The sequence below is a fragment of the Hoplias malabaricus genome, chromosome X2 (assembly GCF_029633855.1).
Source record: "Hoplias malabaricus isolate fHopMal1 chromosome X2, fHopMal1.hap1, whole genome shotgun sequence".
Taxonomy (NCBI): domain Eukaryota; kingdom Metazoa; phylum Chordata; class Actinopteri; order Characiformes; family Erythrinidae; genus Hoplias; species Hoplias malabaricus.
Genome location: NC_089819.1, coordinates 54,203,260 through 54,220,502, shown reverse-complemented (window position 1 = coordinate 54,220,502; position 17,243 = coordinate 54,203,260). Strand labels below are relative to the sequence as shown.

Below are 17,243 nucleotides of genomic sequence, written 5' to 3'. Positions count from 1 at the left end.
ACGTGCGCTCATGTGCAGCTGCTCCAGAGCATCCGATTCTCTTGGTCCATGGTTTTTTAAAGGATAGTGTAGAAGGCCTGTGTAATAAGGTCTCATCGTTAATATTTTAAGACAAATTCTCTGTATTTGAGATGATTTCACTCCCAGATATCATTCTTGGGCTGGGTTTGTTTCTCGTTTATTTCTCGAAACACTGCGGACAGAAGGAGGAGGATCAAGTGAAATCGGGGGAAATCCATTTTTATCTGTGTATATTATTAAAAACAGAAGACGACGTAGGCCTCATGCTGTTGCTTGGCATTAACTCATGGGTTCTGTTGCTTGTTTGTTTTTTGAATCGTTTAATTCTGTGGATAACTTGAATTCTGCTAAAACGAAGCTGATAATTATGAAATATAGTCATGCTGCTGTTCTGCACACCACCGCAAAAAAAAAGAAAAAGAAATGATATGTTGCCAAGTGAAACCTAAATTTAATTCTTGTTGCTCTATCATTTATTCCTTATTCTGAGATCCCTCGATATATTTGGTGTACAAATTAATTTTAAAGTCTGTTTGTGTGATGTACACTCAGAACAAAAAAGGGTACTACAAAGGTACACTGTTGTCACTAAAAGTACCGCTAGCGTCCAAACCCCCGACTGTAACTCGTCCAAACCACAACTCACACGTACCTTTGGACACAGTGTTGTCCCCGAGAACAGAACAAACCCATCACAGTCTTCTGTAGCTTTTTCCTGATGGAGCTCAGAACCAACGCAGCGCCCAATAAACTCTTCACTCTCCACACGGCTTCAGTCTTAGGTTATTTTTTTCTTTTTTAATAAAATGAAAATGATCATTTTTTAATATGAAGTGACAGTTACCATAAAAAGACAAAAGGGCCACTGAATGTGTAAAAAATTCAATTACAATTATATATTACAGGGCGGCACAGCTCCAGGGACCTGGGTGACTGTCTGTGAGGAGTGTGGTGTGTTCTCCCTGTGTCTGCGTGGGTTTCCTCTGGGTGACTGTATGTGAGGAGTGTGGTGTGTTCTCCCTGTGTCTGTGTGGGTTTCCTCCGGGTGACCGTCTGTGAGGAGTGTGGTGTGTTCTCCCTGTGTCTGTGTGGGTTTCCTCCAGGTGACTGTCTGTGAGGAGTGTGGTGTGTTCTCCCTGTGTCTGCGTGGGTTTCCTCTGGGTGACTGTCTGTGAGGAGTGTGGTGTGTTCTCCCTGTGTCTGCGTGGGTTTCCTCTGGGTGACTGTATGTGAGGAGTGTGGTGTGTTCTCCCTGTGTCTGTGTGGGTTTCCTCCAGGTGACCGTCTGTGAGGAGTGTGGTGTGTTCTCCCTGTGTCTGTGTGGGTTTCCTCCAGGTGACTGTCTGTGAGGAGTGTGGTGTGTTCTCTCTGTGTCTGCGTGGGTTTCCTCCGGGTGACTGTCTGTGAGGAGTGTGGTGTGTTCTCCCTGTGTCTGCGTGGGTTTCCTCTGGGTGACTGTATGTGAGGAGTGTGGTGTGTTCTCCCTGTGTCTGTGTGGGTTTCCTCCAGGTGACCGTCTGTGAGGAGTGTGGTGTGTTCTCCCTGTGTCTGTGTGGGTTTCCTCCAGGTGACTGTCTGTGAGGAGTGTGGTGTGTTCTCCCTGTGTCTGTGTGGGTTTCCTCCAGGTGACTGTCTGTGAGGAGTGTGGTGTGTTCTCCCTGTGTCTGTGTGTGTTTCCTCTGGGTGACTGTCTGTGAAGAGTGTAGTGTGTTCTCCCTGTGTCTGTGTGTGTTTCCTCCGTGTGACTGTCTGTGAGGAGTGTGGTGTGTTCTCCCTGTGTCTGTGTGTGTTTCCTCCAGGTGACTGTCTGTGAGGAGTGTGGTGTGTTCTCCCTGTGTCTGTGTGGGTTTCCTCCAGGTGACTGTCTGTGAGGAGTGTGGTGTGTTCTCCCTGTGTCTGCGTGGGTTTCCTCCGGGTGACTGTCTGTGAGGAGTGTGGTGTGTTCTCCCTGTGTCTGTGTGGGTTTCCTCCAGGTGACTGTCTGTGAGGAGTGTGGTGCGTTCTCTCTGTGTCTGCGTGGGTTTCCTCCGGGTGACTGTCTGTGAGGAGTGTGGTGTGTTCTCCCTGTGTCTGCGTGGGTTTCCTCTGGGTGACTGTATGTGAGGAGTGTGGTGTGTTCTCCCTGTGTCTGTGTGGGTTTCCTCCAGGTGACCGTCTGTGAGGAGTGTGGTGTGTTCTCCCTGTGTCTGTGTGGGTTTCCTCCAGGTGACTGTCTGTGAGGAGTGTGGTGTGTTCTCCCTGTGTCTGTGTGGGTTTCCTCCAGGTGACTGTCTGTGAGGAGTGTGGTGTGTTCTCCCTGTGTCTGTGTGTGTTTCCTCTGGGTGACTGTCTGTGAAGAGTGTAGTGTGTTCTCCCTGTGTCTGTGTGTGTTTCCTCCGTGTGACTGTCTGTGAGGAGTGTGGTGTGTTCTCCCTGTGTCTGTGTGTGTTTCCTCCAGGTGACTGTCTGTGAGGAGTGTGGTGTGTTCTCCCTGTGTCTGCGTGGGTTTCCTCCTGGTGACTGTCTGTGAGGAGTGTGGTGTGTTCTCCCTGTGTCTGCGTGGGTTTTCTCCGGTTGCTCCGGTTTTCTCCCACAGTCCAAAAACACATGTTGCAGGTGGATTGGCGACTCAGAAGTATCCGTAAGTGTGAGTGTGTGAGTGTGTGTGTTGCCCTGTTAAGGAATGGCGCCCCCTCCATGGTGTGTTCCCACATTGCCCCCAGTGATTCACATTTCCTCCGGGTGAGAGTCTGTGAGGAGTGTGGTGTGTTCTCCCTGTGTCGGCGTGGGTTTCCTCCAGGTGACTGTCTGTGAGGAGTGTGGTGTGTTCTCCCTGTGTCTACGTGGGTTTCCCCGGGTCACTGTCTGTGAGGAGTGTGGTGTGTTCTCTCTGTGTCTGTGTGGGTTTCCTTCGGGTGACTGTCTTTGAGGAGTGTGGTGGGTTCTCTCTGTGTCTGCATGGGTTTCCTCCAGGTGCTCTGGTTTCCTCCCATGTTCCAAAATCACACGTTGGTTGGTGGATTGGCGAAAAGTGTCCATAAGTGTGAGTGTGTGAGTGAATGTGTGTCACCCTGTTAAGGAATGGCACCCCCCCCCAGGGTGTGTTCCCACATTGCCCCCAGTGATTACGGGTAGGCTCCAGACCCACCACCGCCCTGAACTGGATAAGCGCTCACGGTAATGAATGAATGAATTATATGTTACACCAAATATGCTTTAAAATGTATTTGTACACCTAATAATGAATACTATAAGATTATTTAGTTTGTTCTAGATATATTTGTCTTGTTTTAAATAAATGTATTTCCCTGATTGTGTCTGAAACGTCCTAAATGCTCTTTACCGAGACAGTGCTCTGTGGGAGGAGTCTAAATCGAGTGTCTTTATAAACCTGCCGAGGGTCCTCCATTTTTTAGTTGTATCCTTCACCACCTGACAATACCCATAATCCTGTGTGGCAGCACTCTCCCAAAGAAAGTGGCAGTAGTAGCAGTGACATGGTGAGAGTAAAGCTGTTTTTACATTTGAGCTCCGGAAAATGTCCAGAGAATCAGGTACGGACAATTTCCCGAGTTGCTCTTTCACTCATGTCGTGTTCAGCTGGAGATTTTCGGTGTTAGACGTGTTCTCACAGCTGGAAATGTTTAACGCGTTTCAGGCAGCGGGCAGCGCTTGTGCAAGGCATTAGTTCTCTGAGATTCTCCTGAAGATTTCCAGCTCTATTCACACATGCATTCGCTTGGACTTTACCCGGACTGTGTGTTAGCGGGGTGACAGTCTGTGTAACGTCCAGTGTAAACGTTGTGGCCATTAGCATTCACTCATACACACCCTCTGTGTTTGGGTTCAGAGTTACTGTGCATGTGTGAACTGGGCTTAAGAGAGATTTATTTTTATAAACTATTTCTGACCAGAATCACAACCCTCTCAGTCCGTTATCTCCAAAAGATGTAGTCATTCAGGACACTGATCGTTAGCATATCGCTAGCGTTGCTGTGACGTATAGCTGCCTTTGAAGCATGTCTCCAACGTGAGTTGGTTACAGGGCCCTTCATCCAGCAGATTTTTTGAAACGAAAAACATAAATACTCGTCTAATTATTAAACATTGACCCTCAGAATGAGACGTTTTAGACGTATGACGTAGATATAAGTTGGTTTCACTGGTAAAACTTCACAATAAACCGACATTATTTAATGAGAGCAAAGAGAGTATTCACCAATGTCTCAGTTCTTCGTAAAGTAACGATAACATTATTTTAGAGGAATGAATTAATGTGACTCAGGGTGCATTAATGACAGATTATTTAAGAGAGTATTAAGTATTAAATGTAGTCCTAATACCAGCACTAACACCGAAGCAGCGTTACTTATCATTACCTCTATTCCTTCATGATCTTCTGAGACGTGACCTGACTATTCCCCAGTGCTGCTGTCATTAATGAACGAAGGCTTGTAGCGACGGTGTTGGTTTGCGGAGTATCTGCCCGTTCTGAGGAGCACATATTTGGAGTAGATTCGTCCTGTCGCCTCACTCTCGCCTTCTTGGTTTTATTATTTATCACCTGTGTGTGTTTGTTTAGTTAAAACCCCCATTAGTTCTGACCCCTGTGTTTGTACCTTTCATTTTATTAGTGTCTTGTAAACAGTGCGGCATTGGGGGAAGCCCACTGAACTCTCTCTCTCTCACACACACACACACACACACGGTGTCTGAGAGTGTAGTATTCAGAAGAACACCCAGCAGAATTATAAACGAGGCTGAGGCCTTTTGTACAGAAGTGACTCCTCGTGCAGGTGAAGAGTTCAGAGTTGAAGAGGAGTATATTTTCTAACTCATCAACGTTGTAAATCTAAACTATTCTGCGCTTCCATTCTAGCCGTGACATTAATAACTGTAAAGACATCAGTGTAAGAAATGTCCAGCTCTATGTTTTAATAAAATTACATCACGTCACGCCGGTGCAGATCCAGTGATTTATTCTTGTGTGCAGCAAATATCCATCTCCATGAACACACCGAGTGAAATGAGTTTGAAGGTGCACTGTATGAGATTTCATACATTTATATGCCATCAAACGACGTCAGTTAAAGCGTCATGTGCAGAGAAACAACCCAAACTCTGCTCTATTTTGTTGTTCTCTAGGCCTTGTTTTCACCCTCGGGACGACAGATAGCGCCGCCCTCTGGACACTTGAGCCCTCCCCATGAGAAAGAGGGCGAAGTTGAAGGGGAGGGAGTCACAGAATTACTGTTATATTTGGCTCTGAGACGCTAGTGCGACATCTGCTGGCAAAATCTTGGATAGTGCACCTTTAACCCATAAGTGTCACAAACCGTTTATAAGGTCTGGAAGGTTCCCTGCACCCTTTTATTTTTCACTTTAAATCATGACATCCCTAAGTGACATTTACTGAACAGGATGCAGTAGTGGATTTATATCCAGTGAATGTGTGTGAGGACATAGAGACCACAGAAATACTCATTTTAAAAGCTTATTTTGTTTCTTAAATGATGTGTTCCGAACTATTCAACCATTCAAATGCCTTAGAAATCTGTCCTGTGGTACGCACAAAACACTCTGTTCTCCCTGTGTCTGCGTGGGTTTCCTCCGGGTGACTGTCTGTGAGGAGTGTGGTGTGTTCTCCCTGTGTCTGCGTGGGTTTCCTCCGGGTGACTGTCTGTGAGGAGTGTGGTGTGTTCTCTCTGTGTCTGCGTGGGTTTCCTCCGGGTGACTGTCTGTGAGGAGTTGGTGTGTTCTCTCTGTGTCTGTGTGGGTTTCCTCCGGGTGACTGTCTGTGAGGAGTGTGGTGTGTTCTCCCTGTGTCTGCGTGGGTTTCCTCCGGGTGAATGTGTGAATGCCTCCAGGGCGTGTCCCTGCCTTGCGCCCAGTGATTGCAGGTAGGCTCCGGACCCACCACCGCCTGAACTGAATAAGTCTTACAGACAATGAATGAATAAATGATGTTTATGAGCCTTGGCTCTAATGGGTTATATCTGAATATAAATTAATGGAACAGGATTATAACATTAAAACCCAGTGTAAACTGCAGCTTGTGCTTTCTCATTATCCGATGATGAAAAGGGAGATACAAGCTTTGTTTCCGAAGCCTGTGATTAACAAGTCTAGGTTTGGAAAGTAATACAGAAGTAAAGAATGCCAGCAGAGGTAGCAAACACACTTTAATGCAGTTCAAATAGAAACACAGCTTACACATGATGCGTATTTACATGTCCATAGTAAAAGCTTATTCATCTGACCATAAGAATGAGGGAAGTGCTTTTTAACATAAAGCTTTGTGATTCTAGATCTGCAGCAAATTGCACAATAAAGGAATTATCATCATCATCTTCATCATCATCAGAGAAGAACGAGGGGCATTCAATTATCTCTGGGTAAAGGTATGAAGTAAAACACTCAAGTTTCCTCAACACACTTGTGTTACTCAGAACTGTTTCGTTGTCATGGCGACGGAAACAAAAGTAATGATGGAAACTCACTGTTGTTTCCTTTACATCCCTCAGAAAGTGTCAATTCATAGAGCCATTACCAAATTACCTGCAGGATTATTAAATTATGACTGAATCAATACCCAGAGCGTATTAAACGCCCCTCGTTTCACATATTACACTTTAATTAAATCACTGCTTCTTTCAGAACAGCAGCAGGCGCAGCTACATTCCTTCATGGGGCTATCTGGAGTAGTAATGTACAGTGTGTATTAATAAACACGGTAAGCTTTGATAGTAATCTCTTCAACATCTTCATACACTTTTCATTGCTCTGATACTGCGAAAACACAAGTCTACATGAGTCACCCAGTGTTCAGATTCCCATTAAACTCCCCACAGTGACTCGAGAGACGTGTATCAGAGCAGTGTTCTTAGCATTGAGGGCCTTTACTGAACTCCTAAAGAGCTTCACTTCATCAAATGAAGTCATCCTTCATCAGTTCACAGTTTCAGTTTCTGATTTTTACTGTTTCCCAAGGAACTTTTCTTTATTCGGCTCTGTTTCTGTTTCTGCACACGCTCAGAGGCGGAAAACTCAGAGTAAGGGTGAACATGCTCTGAAGAACCGAAATACTGACCTCAGGGTTTAATTTTATAGAGTTTTAATTTCTCGAAGTCTGTTAACTTTAATTTGATCGAAGAGATGAAATAATGGCGTCTACACGAACATTAGAGTAATCAGAGACATCTGTGTGCAGGTCAATATACACAATATATAAAATATACTCTCTCTCTCTCTCTCTCTGTCTCTCTCTCTGTCTCTCTCTGTCTCTCTCTCTGTCTCTCTCTGTCTCTCTCTCTCTCTCTCTCTCTCTCTCTCTGAAGTGTCATGTTGAATTAGACGGAGCAGAGTGTAGGGCTTTGAGTGTCTTGAAAAGACACAGGAGAGACACAGCTAAGGTCCTGAGGTTCCATTCATCCATTCGTCTGAGTTCACTGAAGTGACTGTGTCTAACAATTTGCTGAAAACGTTCTGTGTGCCGACGTTTAAAGGGTTAATCAGGAAATACAACAACAATGATCTTAATATTTAACTGTGTATATATCTGTATATCAAGATATATTCACACAGACAGACAGACAGACAGACAGGCAGATAGACAGATTAAAAGGCAGATAGAAAGGCAGACACACAGATAGACAGACATATAGACAGACGGATAAACAGGCAGATAGACAGACAGACAGACAGACAGACAGACATATAGACAGACAGACAGACACGCTCTGACCTTCAATGACCTCTTCATTGTTCACTCTCTCAGCTCCACTGACCTCACAGGAGCACTTTGTTGTTCATCAATTACAGAGTGTAGTTAGCCTGTTGCTCTGCATACTTGGCTTTAACGTTACGGCAGATCAGTGTGTTCTCTGATGAGGAGGTCCCAAAAAGTTATGCAGAGCAACAGCTGTACTAGAGAAATACAGAGTGCTCCTGAAAGTTCAGTGAAGCTGAGAAAAAGAGAAACAAAGAGGTCATTTTCGTCTGAGTGTAATATTTTAACCTTTTCATGGCGTAATGTTTTAAAGCTGAAGATTTAATTATAAAATGCCTTCAGTCAAAATAACGGTCCTAGAGTAAATGAGACGTGTAGAAAATTAAAGAAATAACAGCAAGGGAAGACGTGTTCTGAAAAACCTGATTCTAAACTGAAACTCATTACTTTATCAGATTTCTGGGGAATTAATGTGATCTCTGGGTCAGAGTTGCCGGCAGAATGATTATCAGAAGAACCACCAGCAGCAGAATAGGGACCCACACCGGCGCCCACTTGTATCTTTCACAGAAATCCTTCACCTGCAAAAAGATAAACAGCACTTTTACAACCCAGTTTTCTGCCTCATATAAAACACCCCCATATTATAAAACATTACCCAGAAACCTTTTAAAAAGCTCAGTCCACCATCGTCTCCCATGAGGACGCTGACTGAGCTGAAGGCACAGCCTGACGGGGTGGGGTCTGGCTATTGTAGCTGTGCTGGAGCCTTAGGAACTGTGTCGTCTGTGACGTGTTTCTACAGTACACACTTTAAAATGGTTCTACAAGGGTTCTTTATTAAATAAAACGGTTCTATATAGAACCCTGGACACGTGAAGAACATTTACATGATTAAAGGGTTCTTCATATTAATGGAGAATGTTCTTTAGATGGTTCTTTAGTTCTATACAGCACCAAATACAGTTAATCTATTTTTACAAACTGGCAGATAGACAGACTGATAGACTGACAGACAGATGGATACATAGACAGGCAGAAAGACAGATAGACAGACAGACAGATAGACAGACAGACAGATAGACAGACAGATAGATAGGCAGACAGACAGACCGACAGATAGACAGACAGATACATAGACAGACAGACAGACAGACAGATAGATACATAGACAGACAGATAAACAGATAGACAGACAGATAGATAGATAGACAGACAGATAGAAACATAGACAGACAGATAAACAGATAGACAGACAGATAGACAGACAGACAGATAGAAACATAGACAGACAGATAAACAGGCAGTCAGACAGACAGACAGAGAGACAGATAGAAACATAGATAGACAGACAGACAGATAAACAGACAGATAGGCAGACAGACAGACCGACAGATAGACAGACAGATACATAGATAGATAGAGATAGATAGATAGATAGATAGATAGATAGATAGATAGATAGATAGATAGATAGATAGATAGATAGATAGACAGACAGAGATAGATACATAGACAGACAGATAAACAGATAGACAGACAGATAGATAGACAGACAGAGATAGAAACATAGACAGACAGACAGACAGATAGACAGACAGATAGATAGACAGACAGAGATAGAAACATAGACAGACAGATAAACAGATAGACAGACAGATAGATAGACAGACAGAGATAGAAACATAGACAGACAGACAGACAGACAGATAGACAGACAGACAGATAGAAACATAGACAGACAGATAAACAGGCAGTCAGACAGACAGACAGAGAGACAGATAGAAACATAGACAGACAGATAGAAACATAGATAGACAGACAGACAGATAAACAGATAGATAGACAGACAGACAGATAAAAACATAGAGAGACAGACAGATAGAAACATAGACAGACAGACAGACAGATAGAAACATAGACAGACAGACAGATAGAAACATAGACAGACAGACAGACAGACAGACGGACAGACAGATAGAAACAAAGACAGACAGACAGATAAACAGGCAGTCAGACAGATAGACAGAGAGACAGATAGAAACATAGATAGACAGACAGACAGATAAACAGATAGATAGACAGACAGATAGATACATAAACAGACAGATAGGCAGACAGACAGACAGACCGACAGATAGACAGACAGACAGACAGACAGACAGACAGACAGATAGATAGATAGATAGATAGATAGATAGATAGACAGAGAAAGAAACATAGACAGACAGACAGATAGACAGACAGACAGATATAAACATAGACAGACAGATAAACAGGCAGTCAGACAGACAGACAGAGAGACAGACAGAAACATAGACAGACAGATAGAAACATAGATAGACAGACAGACAGATAAACAGATAGATAGACAGACAGACAGATAGAAACATAGACAGACAGACAGATAGAAACATAGAGAGACAGACAGATAGAAACATAGACAGACAGACAGACAGATAGAAACATAGACAGACAGACAGACAGATAGAAATATAGACAGACAGACAGATAGAAACATAGACAGACAGACAGACAGATAGAAACATAGACAGACAGACAGACAGACAGACAGATAGAAATATAGACAGACAGACAGACAGATAGAAACATAAACAGACAGACAGATAGACAGACAGATAGAAACATAGAGAGACAGACATATAGAAACAGACAGACAGACAGACAGAGACAGACAGATAGAAATATAGACAGACAGACAGACAGATAGAAACATAAACAGACAGACAGATAGAAACATAGAGAGACAGACATATAGAAACAGACAGACAGACAGACAGATTAACAACAGGGGAACCGTTTTTGGTGCCGCATAGAACCTTTTTTCTAAAAGGTGTTTATAGAACCATCTACAGCACATTAATCAGTCTGAAGAACCCTTTAGTAATGCACAGGATTCTTCATGTGTTCAGGGTTCCATACGGAACCATTTACTTTAATAAAGAACCCTTGTAGAACCACCATTTTTCAGGGTATTTCTTTAACCTTGAGGAGGCACAGTGGTGGATGTAAATCAGGTTGGTACCAGCAGGTGGCGCTGGGTGTGCAGATGTGTAACAGATGGTAACAAACAAAAAAGGTTTAAGGCTCATAACAGGGAAGATCACATAAATAGACCTTTTCTTCTTTTGTTTTTGTTTATTTTTCCTATAAATTCACAGTTATGGATTATTTATTAATTATGGGATTATTAAATTATGGGATTTATTAAAGCACATGTTTATCCAGTGTGTTTCCATTGCTGACTATTCTGCTGTCCATGTGAATGTGTATTTGTAAATATACATATGTCCTTCTGCCTGTCAGAACAGAAGTAGACAGAAGGACGTTTCGCTTTTCCGTGACTGAATGTCCACTGTGTGCTTGATAATAAAACTGAACTAAATGACTGTGCCTTGCTCTCTCTAGACCCACCTTTAAATTCCTATTGGGATACTCCGGATTGGACTCAATAATAACAGGATTTTCTCTGTAACTGGGAAGATCTGGGAATTCCTCCTGTGCTCCCACGCGTTCTTTTACTTTCTGCAGAGCCTCAGAGTTGCGAATACATTTCAGCATTCCTTGGTCTTCATGGTGCAGACAGTCCACAGTGAACACATTACTGTTGTGTACAGAGCGACTGCTGTCCGGAGCAACAAAGTCTGGGTCAAACGTGTGGTGGAGCACCACTAAAACAACAGGCCTGGCCCGTGGGAGCTCTGGGAGTCAGAGAACGAAGAAAAACACATTACAGATAAACCACAAATAAATCTATGACGTTAAACCCAGAAAATATACAAACTGCATTAAATCTGCACAAATGTATCACATTAAACATTGTTCACTGGGGAAAAAAGTGGCCATGCACAAGGTGGGTGCAGGTAATGAAGTGGCTGTCAGTGCACGTGTGTTTACCAGGGATCTTGTGAAGAGCAGCTTCGATGTCTGTTCCAGCTCGAGACACGATGGGGACAAAGCAGATGATGTAGTCGCAATCATCCACAAACTTCACTACACGGAGATTGGTCGAACGCAAGAGATCTTTCATGAACTCTTTGTGGGAACCCAAGGTATTCCCACTGACCATGACGTAGACGTTGATTGTATCTGGAATGAAGAATGAACATTCAAAGACATGAGCCAACAACAAATGCAGTGAAAGTACTGGAGATATCAGATAAAGAAGAAGACCCACACTAGCAGTAAACAAAGGTGCAGCAGCTGTCCTTCAAAAAAAGCCCAAGTAACAGAAAGGCCATCGCCTCCGGTTTATAGCTACTTTTGTCTCCAGATTCTGGTTTGTTAATTAAGATGTTATTAACCAGGGTGGCACGGTGGCACAGCAGGTAGGTGTCGAACACAGCTGTGGTGTGTTCTCCCTGTGTCTGCGTGGGTTTCCTCCGGGTGACCGTCTGTGAGGAGTGTGGTTTGTTCTCCGTGTGTCTGCGTGGGTTTCCTCCGGGTGACTGTCTGTGAGGAGTGTGGTTTGTTCTCCGTGTGTCTGCGTGGGTTTCCTCCGGGTGACTGTCTGTGAGGAGTGTGGTGTGTTCTCCCTGTGTCTGCGTGGGTTTCCTCCGGGTGACCGTCTGTGAGGAGTGTGGTTTGTTCTCCGTGTGTCTGCGTGGGTTTCCTCTGGGTGACTGTCTGTGAGGAGTGTGGTTTGTTCTCCGTGTGTCTGCGTGGGTTTCCTCCGGGTGACTGTCTGTGAGGAGTGTGGTGTGTTCTCCCTGGGTCTGCGTGGCTTTCCTCCGGGTGACCGTCTGTGAGGAGTGTGGTGTGTTCTCTCTGTGTCTGCGTGGGTTTCCTCCGGGTGACCGTCTGTGAGGAGTGTGGTGTGTTCTCTCCGTGTGTCTGCGTGGGTTTCCTCCGGGTGACTGTCTGTGAGGAGTGTGGTGTGTTCTCTCTGTGTCTGCGTGGGTTTCCTCCGGGTGACCGTCTGTGAGGAGTGTGGTGTGTTCTCTCCGTGTGTCTGCGTGGGTTTCCTCCGGGTGACTGTCTGTGAGGAGTGTGGTGTGTTCTCCCTGGGTCTGCGTGGGTTTCCTCCGGGTGACCGTCTGTGAGGAGTGTGGTGTGTTCTCTCTGTGTCTGCGTGGGTTTCCTCCGGGTGACTGTCTGTGAGGAGTGTGGTTTGTTCTCCCTGTGTCTGCGTGGGTTTCCTCCAGGTGACTGTCTGTGAGGAGTGTGGTGTGTTCTCTCTGTGTCTGCGTGGGTTTCCTCCAGGTGACCGTCTGTGAGGAGTGTGGTGTGTTCTCTCTGTGCCTGTGTGGGTTTCCTCCGGGTGACTGTCTGTGAGGAGTGTGGTTTGTTCTCCCTGTGTCTGCGTGGGTTTCCTCCAGGTGACTGTCTGTGAGGAGTGTGGTGTGTTCTCTCTGTGTCTGCGTGGGTTTCCTCCAGGTGACCGTCTGTGAGGAGTGTGGTGTGTTCTCTCTGTGCCTGTGTGGGTTTCCTCCGGGTGACTGTCTGTGAGGAGTGTGGTTTGTTCTCCCTGGGTCTGCGTGGGTTTCCTCCGGGTGACTGTCTGTGAGGAGTGTGGTTTGTTCTCCCTGTGTCTGCATGGATTTCCTCTGGGTGATTGTCTGTGAGGAGTGTGGTGTGTTCTCCCTGTGTCTGTGTGGGTTTCCTCCGGGTGACTGTCTGTGAGGAGTGTGGTGTGTTCTCTCTGTGTCTGTGTGGGTTTCCTCCGGGTGACTGTCTGTGAGGAGTGTGGTGTGTTCTCCCTGTGTCTGTGTGGGTTTCCTCCAGGTGACTGTCTGTGAGGAGTGTGGTGTGTTCTCTCTGTGTCTGTGTGGGTTTCCTCCGGGTGACTGTCTGTGAGGAGTGTGGTGTGTTCTCCCTGTGTCTGTGTGGGTTTCCTCCGGGTGACTGTCTGTGAGGAGTGTGGTGTGTTCTCCCTGTGTCTGTGTGGGTTTCCTCCGAGTGACTGTCTGTGAGGAGTGTGGTGTGTTCTCTCTGTGTCTGCGTGGGTTTCCTCCAGGTGACCGTCTGTGAGGAGTGTGGTGTGTTCTCTCTGTGCCTGTGTGGGTTTCCTCCGGGTGACTGTCTGTGAGGAGTGTGGTTTGTTCTCCCTGTGTCTGCATGGGTTTCCTCTGGGTGATTGTCTGTGAGGAGTGTGGTGTGTTCTCCCTGTGTCTGTGTGGGTTTCCTCTGGGTGACTGTCTGTGAGGAGTGTGGTGTGTTCTCTCTGTGTCTGTGTGGGTTTCCTCCGGGTGACTGTCTGTGAGGAGTGTGGTGTGTTCTCCCTGTGTCTGTGTGGGTTTCCTCCGGGTGACTGTCTGTGAGGAGTGTGGTGTGTTCTCTCTGTGTCTGTGTGGGTTTCCTCCGGGTGACTGTCTGTGAGGAGTGTGGTGTGTTCTCCCTGTGTCTGTGTGGGTTTCCTCCGAGTGACTGTCTGTGAGGAGTGTGGTGTGTTCTCTCTGTGTCTGTGTGGGTTTCCTCCAGGTGACTGTCTGTGAGGAGTGTGGTGTGTTCTCTCTGTGTCTGTGTGGGTTTCCTCCGGGTGCTCCAGTTTCCTACCACAGTCCAAAAACACACGTTGGTAGGTGGATTGGCGACTCAAAAAGTGTCCATAGGTGTGAGTGTGTGAGTGAATGTGTGTGTGTGTGTGTGTTGCCCTGTGAAGGACTGGCGCCCCCTCCAGGGTGTATTCCCGCCTTGCACCCAATGATTTCTGGACCCACTGCGACCCTGAACTGTATAAGGGCTACAGATAATGAATGAATGTTATTAACCAACTAACATGGCATCACAGAGCTGCAAATAAAACAACATGAAATAGAGCCCGAGGAACACTGGCAGCACATTCTCAGACAGATTACACACAGATGAATTATTCAGAAGGGATTCTGTACATTCGTTGTGGACCACTTCAGTGCCTTCTGAGTGCATCTAACTATGAAACACGGGGGAGGTATTTGGTAAAACAGTGCTGTAGGAGTTCAGCAGGTGAAGGGGAGATGTCTTTATAGAAGGCATTATGGATGCTAGTGTCTACATCAAAATACTGAATCACATTTCTCAAAAGAAGCATGCAGCAACGTGACAATAACCACAAGCGTTTTAACGATGAGCCTGGCCATGTATGCCACCAAACCTGAATTTACCTTTGGGGTATTTTTAAAGCAGGAATTAAAAGAGCTCAAGCCTTCCAGCGAAGCTGAAAAATATTTCTCCACAGATTTTTTGTGCTACACAGATCAGTCTGAGTCTCATGTATAAGTTTCAGCTACAGACAGCTGTTACTGAGACTGAAAGTAGGACTTTTAAAAATAGAAGTAATCTGGAACAAAAATGAAAGTGTGTCGAATGAAACCGAGTTTAAAATTAAGGGCAGAGAGAACCAGCCACATCATTATAAAAAGTGTAAAGACCTGGGTTATGTCTCTTCTGCATCTGATCTGGGGTCAGATTATAAATAAGAGAGGTCCAAAGACTGAGCCCTGTGGATCCCCTGAAGAGATTATATTTAAAAGATACAGCTCATACCTAAACAATAGCAGACAGTTGAGTAACAAAAGCTGTGACACTACGCTGCACCTTTAATTTATGTAAAAAATCCAGCAAGAAAAACAGGGAAAGAGAATAGAGACAAAAAAAGTGACATTGGGGAGAGGAAAAAAGCCAGAAGTAACATCACTGAACGTGTTTTTTGAATGGAGAGATACAAACTATTTATAGAACTGAACTTTGAGAAAAATCATTTGAAATGTATTCTGTTGAAAATGGGAGGAAAATGAATAAAAGTCTCACTGAAAAAAAGAAAAGAAAATGTAACAAAAGGTTTTTTAAGCTAAAAATCATGAACACACTGAATATCGATAAACTACATATTAAATGTTTTAATAGTTGTTATGATTCTGGAAATTAATTACATTATTGTATTAGAACTTTAAGGCATTAATGGTGTAACAAAAATATTTAGATGAATGTAATGAAGAAAAACACAATATATTTCAATGTACTGTATGCAAATGTGTGAGCTTAACCCTTTACTAGCCATTAGAATTGTATGGAAGACTCCCATTTCTGTTTCATTAACATACACCAGCTGAGATCTGATGAGTCTCAGAGAAAAATGTGTCATAAGCCAAAAGACAACTAATAGCTTGTGATTTTAATGAAATATACATATTTTAAATGAACATACCTTGAACCATTTTGCAGTGAAGCCTCAGCTGTGGCAGGACGAGTGCAGTGGTGAAGAGAGTACACAGAATAAATGGAAATCTAAGGGAGAGCAGTTTCACTTTCAGTTCTCTGTGAATTCTTCTGAGTATTTGTACAATAACAGGTAAAGCTACAGGACACACAGGGACACGCACAACAGCACAGGAAACATGCATTTAATAATACACTGTTACTAAACAGGCGGCAAAAAATGTGGATTATCTTCACCAGTTCACAAGAACAAAAGAAATAAAAGCAGGTAAAAACAGAACAGGACAAACGTGTGGAAGAAAAGTCTAGATGCATTTATGTTTTGATATTTCCAACCGCATAATACACAATATGAGCTAATACACTACTGTAGACATTCAGTTCAATATACACACACCCATCAGCCAAAACATTAAAACTACACTCACTGTCCCTTCTCTCAGCTCCACTGACGACAGAGGAGCACTCTGTAGTTCTACAATTACACACTGTAGTCCACCCATTGCATACATTTTTAGCCCCATTTCACGCTGTTCTTCAACGCTCAGGAGCAGGACGAGACTCTGTAAATAAAGAGGTACACAGTGCACCTCCATGGTGAGTGAAGCTAATAAAAGGGACAATGGGTGAAAAAACAAGCTTAGTTCAAAGCTACTGTTGGTCTGTGTGATTATTATATATTCACAAAAGATACCCACGTTGTGGAACAGTAGGAGTGCAGAGCAAATAGGAGGCGAACCATGAAAGAATTCAGAGCTGGAATTCAGACAAAGGCAGAGTCAACTTTATCATCATTCCTTCAGGTCAATTGATGTGTTGAGTGATGAATGAACCTCGCAGGACACATTTCTACAAAAAAAAAAAAAAAAACACAGCAGACAGTGGTTTCATTTACAATAAAAACAAAAGAATACAGACTAAAGACTGTACAGGGGCAGCACCTTGGTGTAACAGATGGTGTCTCTTTCACACAGCTCCACGAGTCTGAGGCTGTGAGTTTGAATCCCACCGCGAATGACTGTCTGTGAGGAGTGTGGTGTGTTCTCTCTGTGTCTGCGTGGGTTTCCTCCAGGTGACTGTCTGTGAGGAGTGTGGTGTGTTCTCCCTGTGTCCGTGTGGGTTTCCTCCGGGTGACTGTCTGCGAGGAGTGTGGTGTGTTCTCCCTGTGTCTGCGTGGGTTTCCTCCGAGTGACTGTCTGTGAGGAGTGTGGTGTGTTCTCCCTGTGTCTGCGTGGTTTTCCTCCAGGTGACTGTCTGTGAGGAGTGTGTTCTGTTCTCCCTGTGTCTGTGTGGGTTTCCTCCAGGTGAGGCGACTGTCTGTGAGGAGTGTGTTCTGTTCTCCCTGTGTCTGTGTGGG

At 44.6% G+C, this 17,243-nt stretch overlaps 1 protein-coding gene across 1 annotated transcript; it reads right to left on the bottom strand.

Moving 5' to 3' along the window:
- Positions 1-6,168: 6,168 nt before the first annotated feature.
- Positions 6,169-15,949, bottom strand: LOC136677266 (uncharacterized). Its single transcript, XM_066654755.1, has 4 exons — positions 15,876-15,949; positions 11,648-11,839; positions 11,165-11,451; positions 6,169-8,310 (listed from the first exon to the last, which is right to left on the bottom strand). The coding sequence occupies exons 1-4, from the start codon at positions 15,883-15,885 to the stop codon at positions 8,197-8,199; spliced, it is 603 nt and encodes a 200-aa protein (XP_066510852.1). The 5' UTR covers positions 15,886-15,949; the 3' UTR covers positions 6,169-8,196.
- Positions 15,950-17,243: the final 1,294 nt, after the last annotated feature.

Bases quoted from the DNA above. Each gene is read 5' to 3' on its own strand.
- LOC136677266 (XM_066654755.1), bottom strand. The intron at 11,452-11,647 runs GTAAACACACGT...TCTGACTCCCAG, and splicing joins TGCTCTTCACAAGATCCCTG to AGCTCCCACGGGCCAGGCCT. The intron at 8,311-11,164 runs GTGGGTCTAGAG...ATCTTTTTGCAG, and splicing joins ATCCCAATAGGAATTTAAAG to GTGAAGGATTTCTGTGAAAG.